Here is an 18,913-nt window from a genome sequence, read left to right as displayed (position 1 = left end):
TGGAACGCTGTAGTTTCAACATATATTAAATATACATAGTATATGCTTACACTATATACCATGTATGTATTTACACAGTAAAATTTCATTTGTGCTTCTTTGAACTATATATATTATTCTACAGAAATAAAAGTATAAGTTGAAAATTTCTGGAAAGTACACATGTAACTTTCTCTAGTTACCTCTGGGTAGTGGATATGCGGGAGGGTGGTAAAGGGAGACTTTTTACTCTTTATTTTACACTCCTGTATACTGTTGCAATTTTGTAACATAAACGTGAATAATTTTTTCAGGGGCATATAGTTGTTTTACAATGTTGTGTTACTTTCTACTGTACAGTGGAGTTCCCTGTGCTATATATCAGGCTCTTATTAGTTATCTATTTTTTACATATTAGTGTATGTATGTCAATCCCAATCTCCCAATTCATCCCACCACCACCCCTGTCACTTTCCCCACTTGGTGTCTATACATTTGTTCTCTATATCTGTGTCTCTATTTCTGCCTTGCAAACTGTTTATCTGTACCATTTTTCTAGATTCCACATATATGCGTTAATATACAATATTTGTTTTTCTCTTTCTGACTTACTTCACTCTGTATGACAGTCTGCAGGTCCATCCACATCTCTACAAATGACCCAATTTCGTTCCATTTTATGGCTGAGTAATATTCCATTGTATATATGTACCACATCTTATTTATCCATTCATCTATCGATGGGCATTTAGGTTGCTTCCATGACCTGGCCATTATAAATAGTGTTGCAATGAACACTGGGGTGCATGTGTCTTTTTGATTTATGGTTTTCTCTGGGTATATGCCCAGTAGTGGGATTGCTGGGTCATATGGTAATTCTATTTTTAGTTTTTTAAGGAACCTCCATACTGTTCTCCATAGTAGCTGTATCAATTTACATTCCCACCAACAGTGCAAGAGGGTTCCCTTTTCTCCACACCCTCTCCAGCATTTATTGTTTGTAGATTTTCTGATGATGTCCATTCTAACTAGTGTGAGGTGTTACCTCATTGTAGCTTTGATTTGCATTTCTCTAATAATTACTGATGTTGAGCAGCTTTTCATGTGACTCTTGGCCATCTGTATGTCTTCTTTGGAGAAATGTCTATTTAGGTCTTGTGCCCATTTTTGGATTCAGTTGTTTGTTTTTTTGATGTTGAGCTGCATGAGCTGTTTATATATTTTGGAGATTAATCCTTTGTCCATTGATTTGTTTGCAAATATTTTCTCCCATTCTGAGGGTTGTCTTTTCGTCTTGTTTATAGTTTCGTTTGCTGGGCAAAAACTTTTAAGTTTCATTATATCCCATTTGTTTATTTTTGTTTTTATTTCCATTATTCTGGGAGGTGGGTCAAAAAAGATCTTGCTGTGATTTATGTCAGAGTGTTCTTCCCACGTTTTCCTCTAAGATTTTTATAGTGTCCGGTCTTACATTTAAGTTTTAATCCATTTTGAGTTTATTTTTGTGTATAGTGTTAGGGAGTGTTCTAATTTCATCGTTTTACATGTAGCTCTCCAGTTTTCCCAGCACCACTTATTGAAGAGGCTGTCTTTCTCCACTGTATATCCTTGCCTCCTTTGTCAGAGATAAGTTGACCATAGATGCGTGGGTTTATCTCTGGGCTTGCTATGCGGTTCCACTGATCTATATTTCTGTTTTTGTGCCAGTACCATATTGTCTTGATTACTGTAGCTTTGTAGTATAGTCTGAAGTCAGGGAGTCTGATTCCCCCAGCTCCGTTTTTTTTTTCTCAAGATCACTTTGGCTGTTTGGGGTCTTTTGCGTTTCCATACAAATTGTAAGATTTTTTGTTCTACTTCTGTGAAAAGTGCCATTGGTATTTTGATAGGGATTGCACTGAATCTGTGGATTGCTTTTAGTAGTATAGTCAGTTTCACAATATTGATTCTTCCAATCCATGAACATGGTATATCTCTCCATCTGTTTGTGTCATCTTTGATTCCTTTCATCAGTGTTACAGTTTTCTGAATACAGGTCTTTTACCTCCTTAGGTAGGTTTATTCCTAGGTATTTTATTCTTTTTGTTGTAATGGTGAATGGGATTGTTTTCTTAAATTCTCTTTCAAATTTTTCGTTGTTAATATATAGGAATGCAAGAGATTTCTGTGCATTAATTTTATATCCTGCAACTTTACCAAATTCATTGATTAGCTCTAGTAGTTTTCTGGTGGCATCTTTAGGATTTTCTATGTATAGTATCATGTCATCTGAAAACAGTGACAGTTTTACTTCTTCTTTTCTAATTTGTATTCCTTTTATTTCTTTTTCTTCTCTGATTGCCGTGGCTAGGACTTCCAAAACTATGTTGAGTAATAGTGGCAAGAGTGGACATCCTTGTCTTGTTCTTGATCTTAGAGGAAATGCTTTCAGTTTTTCACCATTGAGAATGATGTTTGTTGTGGGTTTGTCATATATGGCCTTTATTATGTTGAGGTAGGTTCCCTCAATGCCCACTTTCTGGAGAGTTTTTATCATAAATGGGTGTTGAATTTTCTCAAAAGCTTTTTCTCCATCTATTGAGATGATCATATGGTTTTTATTCTTCAATTTGTTAATATGGTGTATCACATGGATTGATTTGCGTATACTGAAGAATCCTTTCATCCCTGGGATAAATCCCACTTGATCATGGTGTAGATCCTTTTAATGTGTTGTTGGATTCTGTCTGTTAGCATTTTATTGAGGATTTTTGCATCTATAGTCATCAATGATATTGGTCTGTAATTTTCTTTTATTTGGTCGTATCTTTGTCTGATTTTGGTAGCAGGGTGATGGTGGCCTCATAGAATGAGTTTGAGAGTGTTCCTTCCTCTGCAATTTTTTGGAAGAGTTTGAGAAGGATGGGTGTTAGCTCTTCTCTAAATGTTTGATGGAATTCACCTGTGAAGCCATCTGGTCCTGAACTTTTGTTTGCTGGAAGATTTTTAATCAGTTTCAATTTCATTACTTGTGATTGGTCTGTTCATATTTTCTATTTCTTCCTGGTTCACTCTTGGAAGATTACACTTTTCTAAGAATTTGTCCATTTCTTCCACGTTGTCCATTTTATTGGCATAGAGTTGCTTGTAGTAGTCTCTTAGGATGCTTTGTATTTCTGTGGTGTCTGTTTTGACTTCTTTTTCATTTCTAATTTTATTGATTTGATTCCTCTCCCTCTTTTTCTTGATGAGTCTTGCTAAAGGTTTATCAATTTTGTTTATCTTCTCGAAGAACCAACTTTTAGTTTTATTGATCTTTGCTATTGTTTTCTTTGTCTCTATTTCATTTATTTCTGCTCTGATCTTTGTGATTTCTTTCCTTCTACTAACTTGGGGTTTTTTTGTTCTTCTTTCTCTAGTTCCTTTAGGTGTAAAGTTAGATTTTTTATTTGAAAATTTTCTTGTTTCTTGAGGGAGGGCTGTATTGCTACAAACTTCCCTGTTAGAACTGCTTTTGCTGCATCCCATAGATTTTGGATCATCGTGTTTTTGTTGTCATTTGTCTCTAGGTGTTTTTTGATTTCCTCTTTGATTTCTTCAGTGATCTCTTGGTTATTTAGTAGCATTTTGTTTAGCCTCCATGTGTTTGCGTTTTGCATGGTTTTTTACCTGTAACTTATTTCTAATCTCATTGTGTTGTGGTCGGAAAAGATGCTTGATATGATTTCAATTTTCTTAAATTCACCAAGGCTTGATTTGTGACCCATGATGTGATCTATCCTGGAGAATGTTCCATGTGCACTTGAGAAGAAAGTGTAATCTGCTGTTTTCGGATGGAACGTCCTATAAATATCAATTAAATCTATTTGTTCTATTGTGTCATTTAAAGCTTGTATTTCCTTATTAATTTTCTGTCTGGATGATCTGTCCATTGGTGTAAGTGAGGTGTTAAATTCCCCCACTATTACTATGTTATTGTCCATTTCCTCTTTTATAGCTGTTAGCATTTGCCTTATGTATTGAGGTGCTCCTTTGTTGGGTGCATATATATTTACAATTGTTATGTCTTCTTAGAGTGATCCCTTGATCATTATGTAGCGTCCTTCCTTGTCTTGTAACATTCTTTATTTTAAAGTCTATTTTACCTGAGTACTGCTACTTCAGGTTTCTTTTGATTTCCATTTGCATGGAATATCTTTTTCCATCCCCTCACTTTCAGTATGTATGTGTCCCTAGGTCTGAAGTGGGTCTTTTGTAGACAGCATATATATGGGTCTTGTTTTTGTATCCATTTAGCCCGTCTGTGTCTTTTGGTTGGGGCATTTAATCCATTCACATTTAAGGTAATTATTGACATGTATGTTCCTATTATCATTTTCTTAATTATTTTGGGTTTGTTTTTTAGGTCCTTTTCTTCTCTTGTGTTTCCCGCTTACAGAAGTTCCTTTAGCATTTGCTGTAGAGCTGGTTTGGTGGTTGGTGCTGAATTCTCTTAGCTTTTGCTTGTCTGTAAAGCTTTTGATTTCTCCATTGAATCTGAATGAGCTCCTTGCTGGGTACAGTAATCTTGGTTGTAGGTTCTTCCCTTTCATCACTTTAAATATATCGTACCACTCCCTTCTGGCTTGCAGAGTTTCTGCTGAGAAATCAGCTGTTAACCTTATGGGAGTTCCCTTGTGTGTTATTTGTTGTTTTTCCCTTGTTGCTTTTAATAATTTCTCTTTTTCTTTAATTTTTGTCAATTTGATTACTATGTGTCTTGGTGTGTTTCTCCTTGGGTTTATCCTAACTGGGACTCTGTGTTTCCTGGACTTGGGCGGCTATTTCCTTTCCCATGTTAGGGAAGTTTTCGACTATAATCTCTTCAAAAATTTTCTTGGGTCATTTCTCTCTCTCTTCTCCTTCTGGGACCCCTATAATGCGAATGTTGGTGCATTTAATGTTGTCCCAGAGGTCTCTTAGGCTGTCTTCATTTCTTTTCATTCTTTTTTCTTTAATTTGTTCCGCAGCAGTGAATTCCACCATTCTGTCTTCAGGTCACTTATCTGTTCTGCTGCCTCAGTTATTCTGCTACTGATTCCTTCTAGTGTATTCTTCATTTCAGTTATTGTATTGTTCATTTCTGTTTGTTTGTTCTTTAATTCTTCTAGGTGTTTGTTCTTTAATTATTCTAGGTCTTTGTTAAACATTTCTTGCATCTTCTCGATCTTTGCCTCCATTCTTTTTCCGAGGTCCTGGATCATCTTCACTATCATTATTCTGAATTCTTTTTCAGGAAAGTTGCCTATCTCCACGCCATTTAGTTGTTTTTCTGGAGTTTTATCTTGTTCTTTCATCTGGTACATAGTCCTCTGCCTTTTCATTTTGTCTGTCTTTCTGTGATTGTGGCTTTTGTTCCACGGGCTGCAGGACTGTAGTTCTTCTTGCTTCTGCTGTCTGCCCTCCGGTGGATGAGGCTATCTAAGAGGCCTGTGCAAGCTTCCTGATGGGAGGGACTAGTGGGTAGAGTTGTGTGTTGCTCTGGTGGGCAGAGCTCAGTAAAACTTTAATCTGCCTATCTGCTGATGGGTGGGCCTGTGTTCCCTCCCTGTTGATTGTTTGGCCTGAGGTGACCCAGCATTGGAGGCTACAGGCTCTTTGGTGGGGCTAATGGCAGACTCCGGGAGGGCTCACACCAATGAGTACTTCCCAGAACTTCTGCTACCAGTGTCCTTTCCCGGCGGTGAGCTGCCCCCCGCCTCTGCAGGAGACCCTCCAACACTAGCAGGTAGGTCTGGTTCAGTCTCCTATGGGGTCACTGCTCCTTCCCCCTGGGTCCTGGTGCGCACACTACTTTGTGTGTGCCCTCCAAGAGTGGAGTCTCTGTTTCCCTCCAGTCCTGTCGAAGTCCTGCAATCAAATCCCACTGGCCTTTAGAGTCCAATTCTCTGGGGGTTCCTCCTCCCATTGCCGGACCCCAGGTTGGGAAGCCTGATATGGGACTCAGAACCTTCACTACAGTGGGTGGACTTCTGTGGTATAATTTTTCTCCAGTTTGTGAATCGCCCACCCAGCAGTAATGGGATTTGATTTTACTGTGATTGCAGCCCTCCTACCGTCTCATTGCGGTTTCTCCTTTGTCTTTGGATTTGGGGTATCTTTTTCGGTGAGTTCCAGTGCCTTTCTGTAGATGACTGTTCAGCAGTTAGTTGTGATTCCGGTGCTCTCACAAGAGGGAGTGAGCACACGTCCTTCTACTCCATCTTCGAACGTGAATAATTTTTACTTTTGGAGCTTGGGATAAAGAGTATGGGCTAAACACGTGCATCTAATTTCACTCTGTCTTGAAGCTACAGACCAAGATTGTTTTAAAAGTCATGAAACCTCAAGAATAATCAGGAGAAAAAACAGCAGCAACAACCCCTTAGAAGCTACAAAGAAAATGGACTAACAGTAATTGACTTAGAAGCCTCAAGGTTTTTGAATCTTAAGCAGCTATGAGGAAAAGTAGGACCCCACTTGAGTTATACCCAGAATCCTAAGACTCAGGAACTGGTGGCACAAAGTGGAAGTGGAAGCTGGGGGTAGGGGAGTTGGGAGGGGAGAAAGTGAATTAAGCAGCAATTAAATCCCTCAATCCCCTATTCCTCTATATGCTACTAAACAACCACCATTTTCCTACCCTACAGAAGACTACAGTTGACCCTTGAACAACGTGGAGGTTAGGGGTGCCAACCCTTCACACAGTCAAAAATCTGAATATAACTTTACAGTCAGCCCTGCATATCTGTGTTTCTACAAATCCATGGATTCAACCAACCATGGATCATGTAGTACTGTAGTACATATTTATTGAAACAAATCTGCTGTAAGAGGACCCGCACAGTTCAAACCCATGCTGTTCAAGGGTCAACTGTAGTTTTCTTCTCTGGAGAAGGTAAAACATGGGGCGTCTGAACCAGCTTCAGGCACAGTGAAGGATGAGAGTACCACCAAAAGCAAGGGATTAAAGGAATGAGTACAAACTGAATGCTGAGATTCCCAGCTGTCCCCATTGAGCTCCCAGAACATTAGCAGTCAGAAAAGTGAAAGAGTCCCTGGGGAATCTCACAAGCCCAAGAGGAAAATTCTAAAGATAGCATATACCAGGAGTTCCCCCAATAAGTGGGCCATTGAATTCACGCTACAGTTCACCTCATAATTTGTAAGCCACATTCAACTACACAGACCTTGCTATCAGTACTTTAGTTACCCACTCTTTAAAAATGATCAGACAGATTAAAAATTCTAACATGAAATGCAAAAACTAAAACAAACAATCAATGGACCAACAAATACTAGAAGAAATAGGGCCTATACAGGTAGAAGAAATCTTCTAAAAAAAAAATGTTAACGATATCCTCAGTTAAACAGAGAATATTGAAATAAGAGTATTGAAATAAACAGAGAATCATGAAGTAAGAATGGCATGTTATTTTTTTTAAAAAAGAAACATTCAGAGAACAAGAAAACAACCAAAAATTTGTAGAACTTAAACTATCAGAGTAGAAATGAAAAATGCAACAAAAGAGGCAGAAGATCAATGTGATAAAATTTCCAAGAAGGTAAAGCAAAAGTGTAAAGAGATGGAAATACAGAAGAAAGTTTGATAATCAGTCCAGAAGATTCAATCAACTCAAATAACAGAGCTGCAGAAAGAAAGAAATCATCAAAAAATAATTCAGAGGGGCTTCCCTGGTGGCGCAGTGGTTGAGAATCCGCCTGCCAATGCAGGGGACACGGGTTCGAGCCCTGGTCTGGGAAGATCCCACATGCCATGAAGCAATTGGGCCCGTGAGCCACAATTACTGAGCCTGCGCGTCTGGAGCCTGTGCTCCGCAACAAGAGAGGCCGCGATGGTGAGAGGCCCGCGCAACGCGATGAAGAGTGGTCCCCACTTGCCACAACTAGAGAAAGCCCTCACACAGAAACTAAGACCCAACACAGTCATAAATAAATAAATAAATAAATAAAAGAACGTGAATTTCTAAAAAAAACTAAGACCTGGCGCAGCTAGAATAAATAAATACATAAGTAAATATTTTAAAAAAAATAATAATAATAATTCAGAGATGTGTTACATGTATACAGTGGACTACTACTCAGCCATAAAAAAAGAATGAAATAATGCCATTTGCAGCAACATGGATGGACTTAGAGATTATCATACTAAGTGAAGGAAGTCAGAAAGAGAAAGACAAATACCATATGATTATCACTTATATGTGGAATCTAAAATATGACACAAATGAACCTATCTATGAAACAGAAACAGACTCATGGACATAGAGAATAGACTTGTGGTTGCCAAGAGGGAGGGGGTTGGGGGAGGGGTGGAGTGGGGGGTTGGGGTTAGCAGATGTAAGCTATTATATATATAGAATGGATAAACAACAGGTCCTACTGTATAGCACAGAGAACTATATTCAATATCCTGTGATAAACCATAACAGAAAAGAATATATTAAAAAAAGAATGTGTGTATATATATGTATATATATATATACATACATATATATACACATACACACACATATCTGAATCACCTTGTTGTACAGCAAAAATTAACACATTGTAAATCAACTATACTTCAATAAAAAAATAATAATTTTGAATTTAGAATTGTACATCCAAACTTTAAATAATAATAATTCAGAAAAATTTCCCAGAACTTGGTTGCCAGCTTGAAAAGGCCCAATACAATGAATTAAAACAGAACCAAATCATGGCAAATCATCACGAAATTTTAAAACACTGGAGACAGAGAGAATCTTCCATTTCCAGAAGGAGAGAAAAAAAGAACAACAACAACAAAAAGTCACACGAAGAATCAGGAACCAGTATGACTTCAGACTGTTTAACAATAATAGTAGAAGCTATTGAAGAAGACAATGAAGTAACACAAAATTCTAAAGGAAAATAATTTATAGCTTAGAATTTTTATACCCAACCAAACTACCATCAAATGTGAGAGTAAAAGAAAAAAGACATTTCCAGACATCTATGTTTCAAACTTATTTCCAGTGCCCTTTCTCAGGATGCTTCTAGAGAACGTACTCTACCAAAATGAAGGAATAAACCAAGAGGAAGTCATGGAATACAGAAAACAGAAGATTCCATTCAAGGGAAATAAAGGGAATCTAAGAAGATAGTTATTCAACAGGTATAGCAGGGCAACCAGTCCAGGTTGGATCAGGTAGGAAGGCTCAAGAAAATGAAATTAACAGAATATTTGATGAAAATAAATATCTGGAGATGATAGGACAATGTAAGTTTGAGTTAATGATAAGTACACAACATAAATAGTATATATATATATACACACACACATATATATAAATGGATGAATGCTAAGAACATATTTAGAAAGATAATAATTAACTACAAGGAATGAAGTAAATTATGCAAAAAAAAAAAAAAAAAAGGAAGTTAGGTCCGACTGAACAAACGCTGAGTTCAAAATGCATCATAAAGCACCTTTTCTCCAGAAAGGCCATGGCTTGCTGGGAAAGATACATACAGGAAGCTGCACTGTTTGTATAAATATGCAGCCTAGAATTAATTTACAGCCTAGAATTGACCTAGAGTCACTTAATAGTACCTTCTAATAAGAGAGCAAAAATTAACATTTTCAATAGAATTTCTGAATAATAATGTCTTGTAATTATTGTAATTTGATAAGCAAAAAAGGGGATTGATGGTTCACGTTCAGGTATGGCATAAAGTTTAAGTCAGCAACAGAAGAAAGGTGAAAACCAGAAGTGCTTGCAATCAAGTCCTAAGTGCCCATGGCAGGTTGCTCCCAAACTTCTTAAGCAAAATGACTCAATGGAGCTGCAAGAAAGCTGAGGATAAGGGTAAAACAGTTGCTCCTGGAGTCTCTCATGTTCAACCCCATTTCTGGCAGCAACCTTCTCTGTGGAAGAGTTTGAGAACACATGCCCAAGTGCAGAGGCAGGTCATCACAGTACTGCAAGAACCCCAGCCTAAGCTCCATACTGAAAACATGGCTTTGGGCTTCTACCAGTCTAGCTATGAAACTATTCTCGCCTACAAAATTCTGGAAACACTCTCCTTTCAACATTTACTAAGTGCTATAATCCTTTAAATGTATTCACCACCCTTAGCACTTATGTATCATTTTCTTACAAAATAGTTATTGAGCAGTTAATATGAATTCCTATGACTACCACTATTTTCTAAGACTTAAATTTGAAGTCTTACTATCAAAAGAAATGCTTATTTTATTTAAGAGTCGGCCCACTTGGTATCCTCTATTATTATCATCATAAAAATACCTATTTGTGCCTAGTCCACGACACTTTCCACACAGCCAGATGGCCTAGGCCTACCACTTCCACAACATCCAAACCGTGTTCCTTACCATTTTCTGAATTTCACATAATTGGCACAATCTGTACCCAGGATATCACTCACCATTTGGTGCATACAGCAGAAGCTTATTTAGAGTAATCTAATGATAAAGAACAGACATGTGTTTGATGGTATGTTCCAAGAGCCAGCTAACTAATCTATAAAAATTTGCTTTAAAGCATTCAGACTTCCTAAAGTTGGTCTGTTACCAAATCATTTCTAATCTTCGCTTTTCAAATCAATCTTTAGGCACATTCTTGTGTAAACACTAAAACAGCAACAAGGAACAGCTTCTGAGTGAGTCACAAGTTCCTTCAGTATAGTTTGAAACTCTAAAAAGTCATTCCTACTCTGCCTGTTGGTTACTTTTAAAAGGATCATATTCCATCATATGTGGAATCTAAAAACAAAAACAAAAACAGAAAACCCGAATTCATAGATACAGAGCACATATTAGTGGTTGCAGGGGGGGTGGTTGTGTGGGCAAAATGAATGAAGATGGTCGAAAAGTATTTGTAAGTTGCTAAAAGAGTAGATCTTAAAAGTTCTCATCAAGAGAAAACAAAAAAACCTTTATAACTACACATGGTAAAGGATGTTAACCAGACTTACTGTGGTGATCATTCTGCGATATATATATATATATATATATATATATATATATATATATATATATATATATATATATATATATATATATATATATATACACATACATATATACATCGAATCCTTATGTTATACATTGATAACCTGAAACTAAAATAACGTTGTTTATCAATTATACCTCAATTTAAAAAAGAACTAGATTCTGATATTTACCAAAGTTTTAAAACTTTTATAAGTATACAAACTTTATGAAATGCAAATATTAAAGTACAGTTTAAAGAGAAGCAGGAAGGCATAATAGAAATCACAGCACCCATTTTGATGCCATGGATACTTTGATTCAGCTCTTCTGATTAGCAATTGATAATTTTTTCAGCTTTGCTCCTATTTTCTTTTGAGAAAAACAAAAACCTCTAACATCTGTCAGTAAACCCTTTCAAGTAGTGAAGGCAATGTGTTTGGAGATCTGTTGCTTGATGAACGGTTATAAGCCCTGATTGTCAGCCACCGGGTCAAGGTCGAGAACAAAATAACAAATGGTTTGACATCCATTCTGTAACCTCAAAAGAGTCAACCATAAGACTTTCAACTACCAGGGCAGCCTCTACTATTGGCAGCAAAACAACAACACAGTGCACCAAGCAATGGTACAACAGATGCCGCCAACCCCATAACCAATGCACACATCTTTTCCCTAGGGATTAGTATTTCCCAATTTCAACTTGTTCTTTCTTTTCAAATGTAGCCGAAGCATATGGAACAGTTACGTAAGGCCTCTTGGGCACTGCAAGTATTCTTGGAAGCAGTAGTTATTATTCTAGTAAAACTTTGTGGGGGAAAAGGCCTAAAAAAAGTAGACTCATGAAAAATTGGTCACAACTAAAGTTTGGGCACATAAAAATTGTTCTACAGTAAAATTATTAAATTGGCAAGGGTTTATTTACATTTGGGCAAAAAATAAAATTTGCTTACGTAGGGACGACCAGGGAAAAAAATGCAATGGTATTCAAAACCGCTACTACATCAAAAATAGTAATGTCCAAAAATGTAAGCCACTAAAACCCAATCAAGGACCCTCATTTGAATATGAATTCTGTCACTTAGTAACAAGTTACTAACCCTCTTCTAGCATCATCATTTAGTCAAGGTAATGCAAGCTGTTGTAGCATTATATAAAGACAGCAATATACATAATTTCCCACCAGTAAGAAGGTGCTAAACCTTCTTAACCTCACCAAGTTTTTTTTTACAAGGAACAAAGAGTCTAATGTATGTGAGTGACTTCTGCAGTAGGTAAGACACTATAAAAAGTTTATTAACAATTATAAATATAACTAATTGATAATTTTTTTAAATTGTAGGCATATTTTGAAGATAAAGCAAATTATTTCTCTAACAAACCTCACTTGTTACTGTTATGACTTAAACTGTAAAGCTTAAGTGATGAAAATCAAAGTAATGCTTTTTACCTACCCTCAATATCCAAACTTGTCTGCATATTAATACCACCACAAATATTTCACTAGCAGATTTTTCCTTTGGTTAAGTCAAATAAGAAGTTGTTCTGAGGTCAAAAGAAATAAGGCATCTCTTTCTAAAAGTAGATGGTCTAAGTAAATTTCCTATTTTATGATGGTCCATACTTTGAGGTTGAAACAGGAGAACATCCTGTATTATAACAGAAGGGCCTCTATGTATTGCTATAGTTAACAAAAGTGGGCAAACTTTACTTTTTACAATGCAAAAATTGGAATAATCTCAGTTTGTGCAATTAAAATCTCTAAGGATTCTCTCATGTTATCTGCAAGATTTTACAAAATAAAATAAAAATAAAGCTCTGAGATGTTTCCCATTAGCACCTGGTGTCCTCAAGCTGAAGAACATTATCAGTTTTAAAAGATTTGATTTCTATCACACTTACTTTTTTGTGATAAATGCTACAGAGTCCTCTTTCGATGTCAGGCAATTTACGTAGATGATTTTCTATCTGGCCAAACACACTGGATTCTGAATGGAGAACTTCAGATACAGCATCAAGTCGAGCATTTATCTCCCTGTGAGAACAGAGTAATGGCAATTATCAGATATGTTAGGAACTCAGACTGCAGACATTTCCCACTCTAATGTCCAGCACTGTGAGAGCAGCCACTCAGAAAAGAACAAAGGAGACTCTTCCTCCATACCTCTGGCCCTTCTCTGCCCCTTATCATTGAAATCAAAGAGCAGGTACCACACAAGGAAAGTCATTAACTAGATGGCTAGTCATTAACTAGTCAGCAGAGACTGGTTCCTTAAGTTTTCCTTCCTCCAGAGCAAACACACAGACTACACTTCCCAGCCTCCCCTGCAGTGAGGTATGGCCGTGTACCCAAGTTCTAGTCAGTGAAATGTGGGCAGGAATGATTATGCCACTTTTAGCCCTGGCCATAAAACCTCCTGTGATCTTTCACATTCACTCTTTCCCCCTTTGCCAACTGGATGTTGAGTCCAGGGCAATTCTGTGAGCCCCTCCCCTGCTGACTCCATCAGCATGGGTGTGTGAGTAGAGCAGAAAACCCTCCACTCCCACATCTGCTACCAAATGAACGTTTCATTAGCAAAAAATAAACTTGTATTGTATTTAAACCACTGAGATTGAAAATTTACTTGCTACCATTGTTTGTATTACCTGGCTAATAAAATGGGTCTACAGTGGGCAAATGAATTTCCTACTCTGACTGAAAGGACAGACCATCTCAATCAAAAAGCAATTCATTCACCTAACCAACTTTTTTGAGAGAATACTTGGTGGTGGTGGTTGAATTGATCAAGTGTTTGACTGAAATGGGACTAGGCACACTGAGCCTGGGCAAAGACTGGGAGCAGCAATAGAAAGTGCAGAGGATGGGATTTCCCTGGTGGTCCAGTGGTTAAGACTCCACACTTCCACTGCAGGGGGCACGGGTTTCGATCCCTGGTCAGGGAACTAAGATCCCGCATGCCGTACAGCACACGAAAAAAAAACAAAAAGGAAAGTGCAGAGGAAAAACATCAGGAGACATGGGAGGCCAGGGCTGCAGGATTTTATGAATGGCTACACCCAAAGTGATGGGCCATTTGGGGAGAAATGGTGAGACTCTGTCAACTCAACATGGAAACCTGACTAAATGTGTCCTAAATGAGATAAGGCCCATCCAGCACCTATACACGTCAAAGGCCTACACTAGGTATGATGGCCATATGTGAAAAGACTGAAATAAGTAAACATATCTAGTAGAAAACGGGCCTTTAGTAAATACTTTTTGGATCAATGAATGAACAAACAAGCAAGCAAATGAAAGAATGAACTGACATTTGGGGGGAAATGGGGCCATCAGCTGTTGAATACACATCTATCAAAGTTCTGTTGATATCATATACACATGTGAAGGGCAAACCTTATATCAGAATCCTGCCTAGATAACTATTAAATTGAGTATTTCACAATTAATTGAGTGCTTTTATCTTTGTTATCCTTATAACTATCCTGTGAAGTCATGCCTGTTCACAAAACAGATACTAACTTCAGGTCTCATTTTTTAAAAAAATATTTATTTATTTGGCTGCACCGGGTCTTAGTTGCAGCATGCGGGATCTTTAGTTCCCTGACCAGGGATCAAACCCGGGCCCACTGCATTGGGAGCCCAGAGTCTTAACCACTGGACTACCAGGGAAGTCCCCAGGTCTCATTTTTGTTCCATTTTTTCTCTGGCTTATCCTCCGCTATGTAGAACAGGCTCCGCTATGTAGAACAGGTTTAGCATGACAAAGTAGAACAAGCCAGAGCTTTGTAGACACATAGGCTGACTCTTCCATTCTCAATGGGATGGCCTCTTAAATCTATTCAGTTCTTTCCATGTCTACTGCCACTACCCTAGTCTAAGTAAAAATCATTTCTCACAAAGAGAAATGTTCTACCAAATCAGGCTCCTAACTTGCCACCCCATGTGCTTCTGTCCCTTTTTCCAATCCATTCTCCACACTGCAGCCCGAGTGGTCTTCCTAGAACCCAAACCTGTTCATGCCATACCTCTGCCTTAAGCTCATCAATGACCTGCCATTAATCTTAGATTCAAATCCAGAATCCTTAACTGACCTATAAGACAACTGATCCCTGCTTACCTCGCAAGTCTCGTCTCAGATCACCTGTCACTCTCTTCCTTTCACTCTAAGTTCCAGCTGGACTGAATTTCTCCCAACATCTCGGTCACTCCAAGTTCTCTGACATCCGGGCTTTATCATCTGCTCCTCACTCTGCCTTGAAGACTCCTTTCCCCTTTCCTACTGCCTACCAGCTTCCACTCTGGCAAACTCCTTCTCACCCTCCCTCTGAAAGGGCTTTCTAGACTCACTAGACTAGATTTCATCCTTTGCCATCCTTTTCCATACAACCCTCTGTTTTCTTTCCATAGTGGAACTTACAAGTGTATTTACTTCTCTACTATCTTTACCGCTAGACAGTAAGCTTGGTGAGAATGGGGATCATTTCTTCAGTCCCATAGTTCTGAGATCACGATACGTGCTCAATAAGTAGCTGTTGAATTTGATTCAACTGAATTTCAAAGACTACATATAAAGTAAATCAAGATGAGGTGAAAAAATAAAAAATTAAATTTTCTTCGCATAAGATTGTTAGGGTAAAACATTGATTTATTTTATCACAACGTTTACCCCAAATGCTATACAAATATAAAGTTTTATTTTAATAACTCACTCCTGCACAAATGAAAGATGACACCAATTGAAATAGACTAAGTTGATGCTGCAGATGGTATGAGGACAGATAAAATAATGCCATCTGTGAATGTATAAAAGACAGCCAGATAGCTACTCCCTCAAAAATTATAAAGGTTGTCTGAAATATGGAAAGATAAAAGCAAAAGAGGCTAATAAAAACCTAAATCATATTTATGAAGTCTTCCAAAAGACTTTTAAAAAAGTACTTTCTTGGAAAATAGAAAGGTAGTAGCTTTTTTTAGCCTTGTGACAGCCCAGAAAAAAGCCTGTTCACTATGAATCACTTTCACATTAACCCAGCCTTCACTTGTTAGGGAGGTAACAGCTCAGAGGTTAAGAATTTGGGCTGAAAACGTAAATGACCTCAGTTCAAATCCAGACTCTTCCATTTACCAGTAATTTAGACTTGCCCTATTTTCTCCATCTATAAAATGGAAATAATAATGGTCCCTAACTCATAGAGTTGTTACAAGAATTCAATGAAATAATACGTATTAAGCACTTAGCACAGTGCCTAGTACATAGTAACTACTCAATACATGTTAGCTGTTACCACCATTATTATTACAGAGATCTTTATTTGGTTATGAAATTTGTTTGGTAGGCATCACAGAGAACAGCTCAGGGAAGGGAGAAACAGCACCCAAAACATAAGCTTGGAAATAACTATGTGTAGACAAGCCTTTAGGCATAGATATGCAAAAAGGTGTTTTGTGCAAAGTGAACAGGAAAGGATTACACAAGGAAAGCTAGTTCTGGCATCTCAAGTGCTACATCTGACTGGTAGTAGTGACCTGAAGTACTGTGCTAAGATTGGTTAGTAGGTACATTGAGAAAGAATGCCATAACCAACTACAGATGTCTAACACGGGCAGGGAGAGGGGGAGACGGGGAGAGGGTATGAGGCACTGTTTACCACCATGAATTTCTCATCACTGGGGCAGCTATACTTCCACTTTTATCTCCTATAAGCAGATCAGAATGCAAATCAATAAAAAATGACTTCTAATCAAGTTTTTTAAATAAAATGGTGTATCTTAGAACTGTTCTTTAATTAGCAGGTATAAGACTTTCTAAATAACCGTAATAAAATAATAGGTCAGACCACCGGAACAGAAAACAATTATTTTGGTGCAGTCAATGACAGAGATCAACAAAACAGGAAATAGCACTGTCAATTAAATGAGGATAAAGATATTATTCCAAGATGCCCTATGGTATTCTACAATTGATCTTACCACATGATACATTCTAAGCAAATGAAAAGAGGACACCTGAGTCTTTCATTTCATTCCATATGACAAAAAACAATGAATTTGAGGTCCTGGGGATGACAAATATTCTTCTTTACCACCAAAGATCCAACGAGTAAATGTGTCGCTGGAGTCCTTCACGTTTGAAAATGAACTGAGTGATGACGTTAATATCTGTTGTATGTGGCTGTCACTCAGAAACACAGTGTATCACCTATAGCTACTGCCATAGTAAGGACATGTGATCAGTCTGTACCTGCTGGTTGCTATTTGTGGAGATGCCTCTATAATTCTAACAACAGGTTATTTGGGGAGGAAAGAAATAAACTACTTAGAAGAGGTTTTTTGTTGTTGTTGTTTGTTCTGATTTTTTACTGAAAGGTTAGCTCTAAAGACAGATGATATAAAATGAGTAAATTAAATTCAGACATTAACACATTACTCATGGGATACGGCTAAACCAACTACCTAAACAACATTCTGGTAGAAACATGAATCATAGGCCTTCTCCTAGGGCCTAACCATCATTATTTGAATCCACCTAGCTTTGCCTTTCACATACACTATTCACTCATTCATTCAATGAACAATTACTGAGTGCTTATAAAGCACCAATTGCAAAAATAGAAGATGGAGAGTGAAAGTGTGATAGTAGGAGCTAGAAAGGTAAGCAGGGACCTGGTCATGTGAGTAATGCAAGCCACACAGGAGCTATGACTTTACCCTGAGAGCAAGGGGAGTCAATGGCTAATGTTGACAAGGACATAAGAACAATGGCAGGAAGACTGGTTAGAAGGCCGTTTCAGTAATCCAGCAGAGTGACATTGATGATGTGAACCCAAGTAGAGGATATAGCAATGGAAAGAGCACATAGTTTCAAGAGATATTAAAGAGGTAAAACAAACAGGAGTTGTGACTGATTAGATAAAGGAGGGAGGGAGAGAGGAGGAAGAAGGAGTAACTTGGGTAATGAGATGCAATGGGATGCCATCCGCAAATATCACGCTCAAACCCTTATAGATCATGAAAGAAAGAGTTTATTTTATTTATGAAATTACATTCTAAAGAGCTATTCTCAATATTTACTTTGTTGCAAATTGTAAATCACCCAAGTTTTTAAGGATTTTTATTACTCATGTTCAAATGAGGCATCATTTTACCAAGAGACAATTCACCCTTTTCAGAATATTAAACAGAACAATTTTCTGACAGCTACCTTCCATTATTGGTTCAGGCCACAAATCTGAGTCTTTGAAAAGAGCATGACTATGATTTCTGTTTTTGATGATAATGGGAATGGGTATTTTCAGACCATCCCTCCCACTGAGGACAATTCAAAAAGCCAAACAAAATATAAAACACGTTCATGAAAGCATCAAAGGACTAACAAAATGATAAGGAAAAACTATACTAAAATGTAGAAGAAAGCAAGAACCCAAAGAAATAATCCAGCAGTCAAAACCACTTTTGCACTAAAAAGATATGCCAGAAGAATCTGCTGTAAAAATGAGCTGGCCTCACAGTAAGGGTAAACTTGTAGACTAGGTGAGCATCATTTGGATAAACTGAAACATGTCAAGCATTGAACTTGAATTAAGATGTCCCAGACTGGAAGTATCACTGAGAATCTGGCAGAAGCAAATGAAAATCTTCTTTGGGAAAAGACAACTTCATCTTAGCTCTCATGTTATTTATTTATTTATTTTTATTGGCGTATAGTTGATTTACCATATTGTGTTAGTTTCAGATGTAGAGCAGAGTGATTCATTTTTTTCAGATTATATTCCATTATAAGTTATTATAAGATTTTGAATATAATTCCCTTTGCTATACAGTTTATCTATTTTTATGTATAGTAGTTTGTATCTGTTAATCTCACACTCCTAATTTGTCCCTCCCTCCCTCCCTCCCCTTCCCCTTTGGTAAACATAAGTTTGTTTTCTGTG

At 37.4% G+C, this 18,913-nt stretch overlaps 1 protein-coding gene across 4 annotated transcripts in view; it reads right to left on the bottom strand.

Moving 5' to 3' along the window:
• Positions 1-18,913, bottom strand: part of MSH3 (mutS homolog 3) — a 182,525-nt gene that overhangs the window by 83,332 nt on the left and 80,280 nt on the right. For all 4 annotated transcript variants that reach the window (XM_059916664.1, XM_059916665.1, XM_059916666.1 and 1 more), the window contains exon 13: positions 12,881-13,013. In XM_059916664.1, coding sequence (XP_059772647.1) covers positions 12,881-13,013 — 133 coding nt within the window. The remainder of the gene's footprint in view (positions 1-12,880; positions 13,014-18,913) is intronic.

Source organism: Balaenoptera ricei, chromosome 3 (genome assembly GCF_028023285.1).
Source record: "Balaenoptera ricei isolate mBalRic1 chromosome 3, mBalRic1.hap2, whole genome shotgun sequence".
NCBI classification, from domain to species: domain Eukaryota; kingdom Metazoa; phylum Chordata; class Mammalia; order Artiodactyla; family Balaenopteridae; genus Balaenoptera; species Balaenoptera ricei.
The sequence above is the reverse complement of the archived record's forward strand: the minus strand, read 5'-3'. Positions and strand labels throughout refer to the sequence as shown.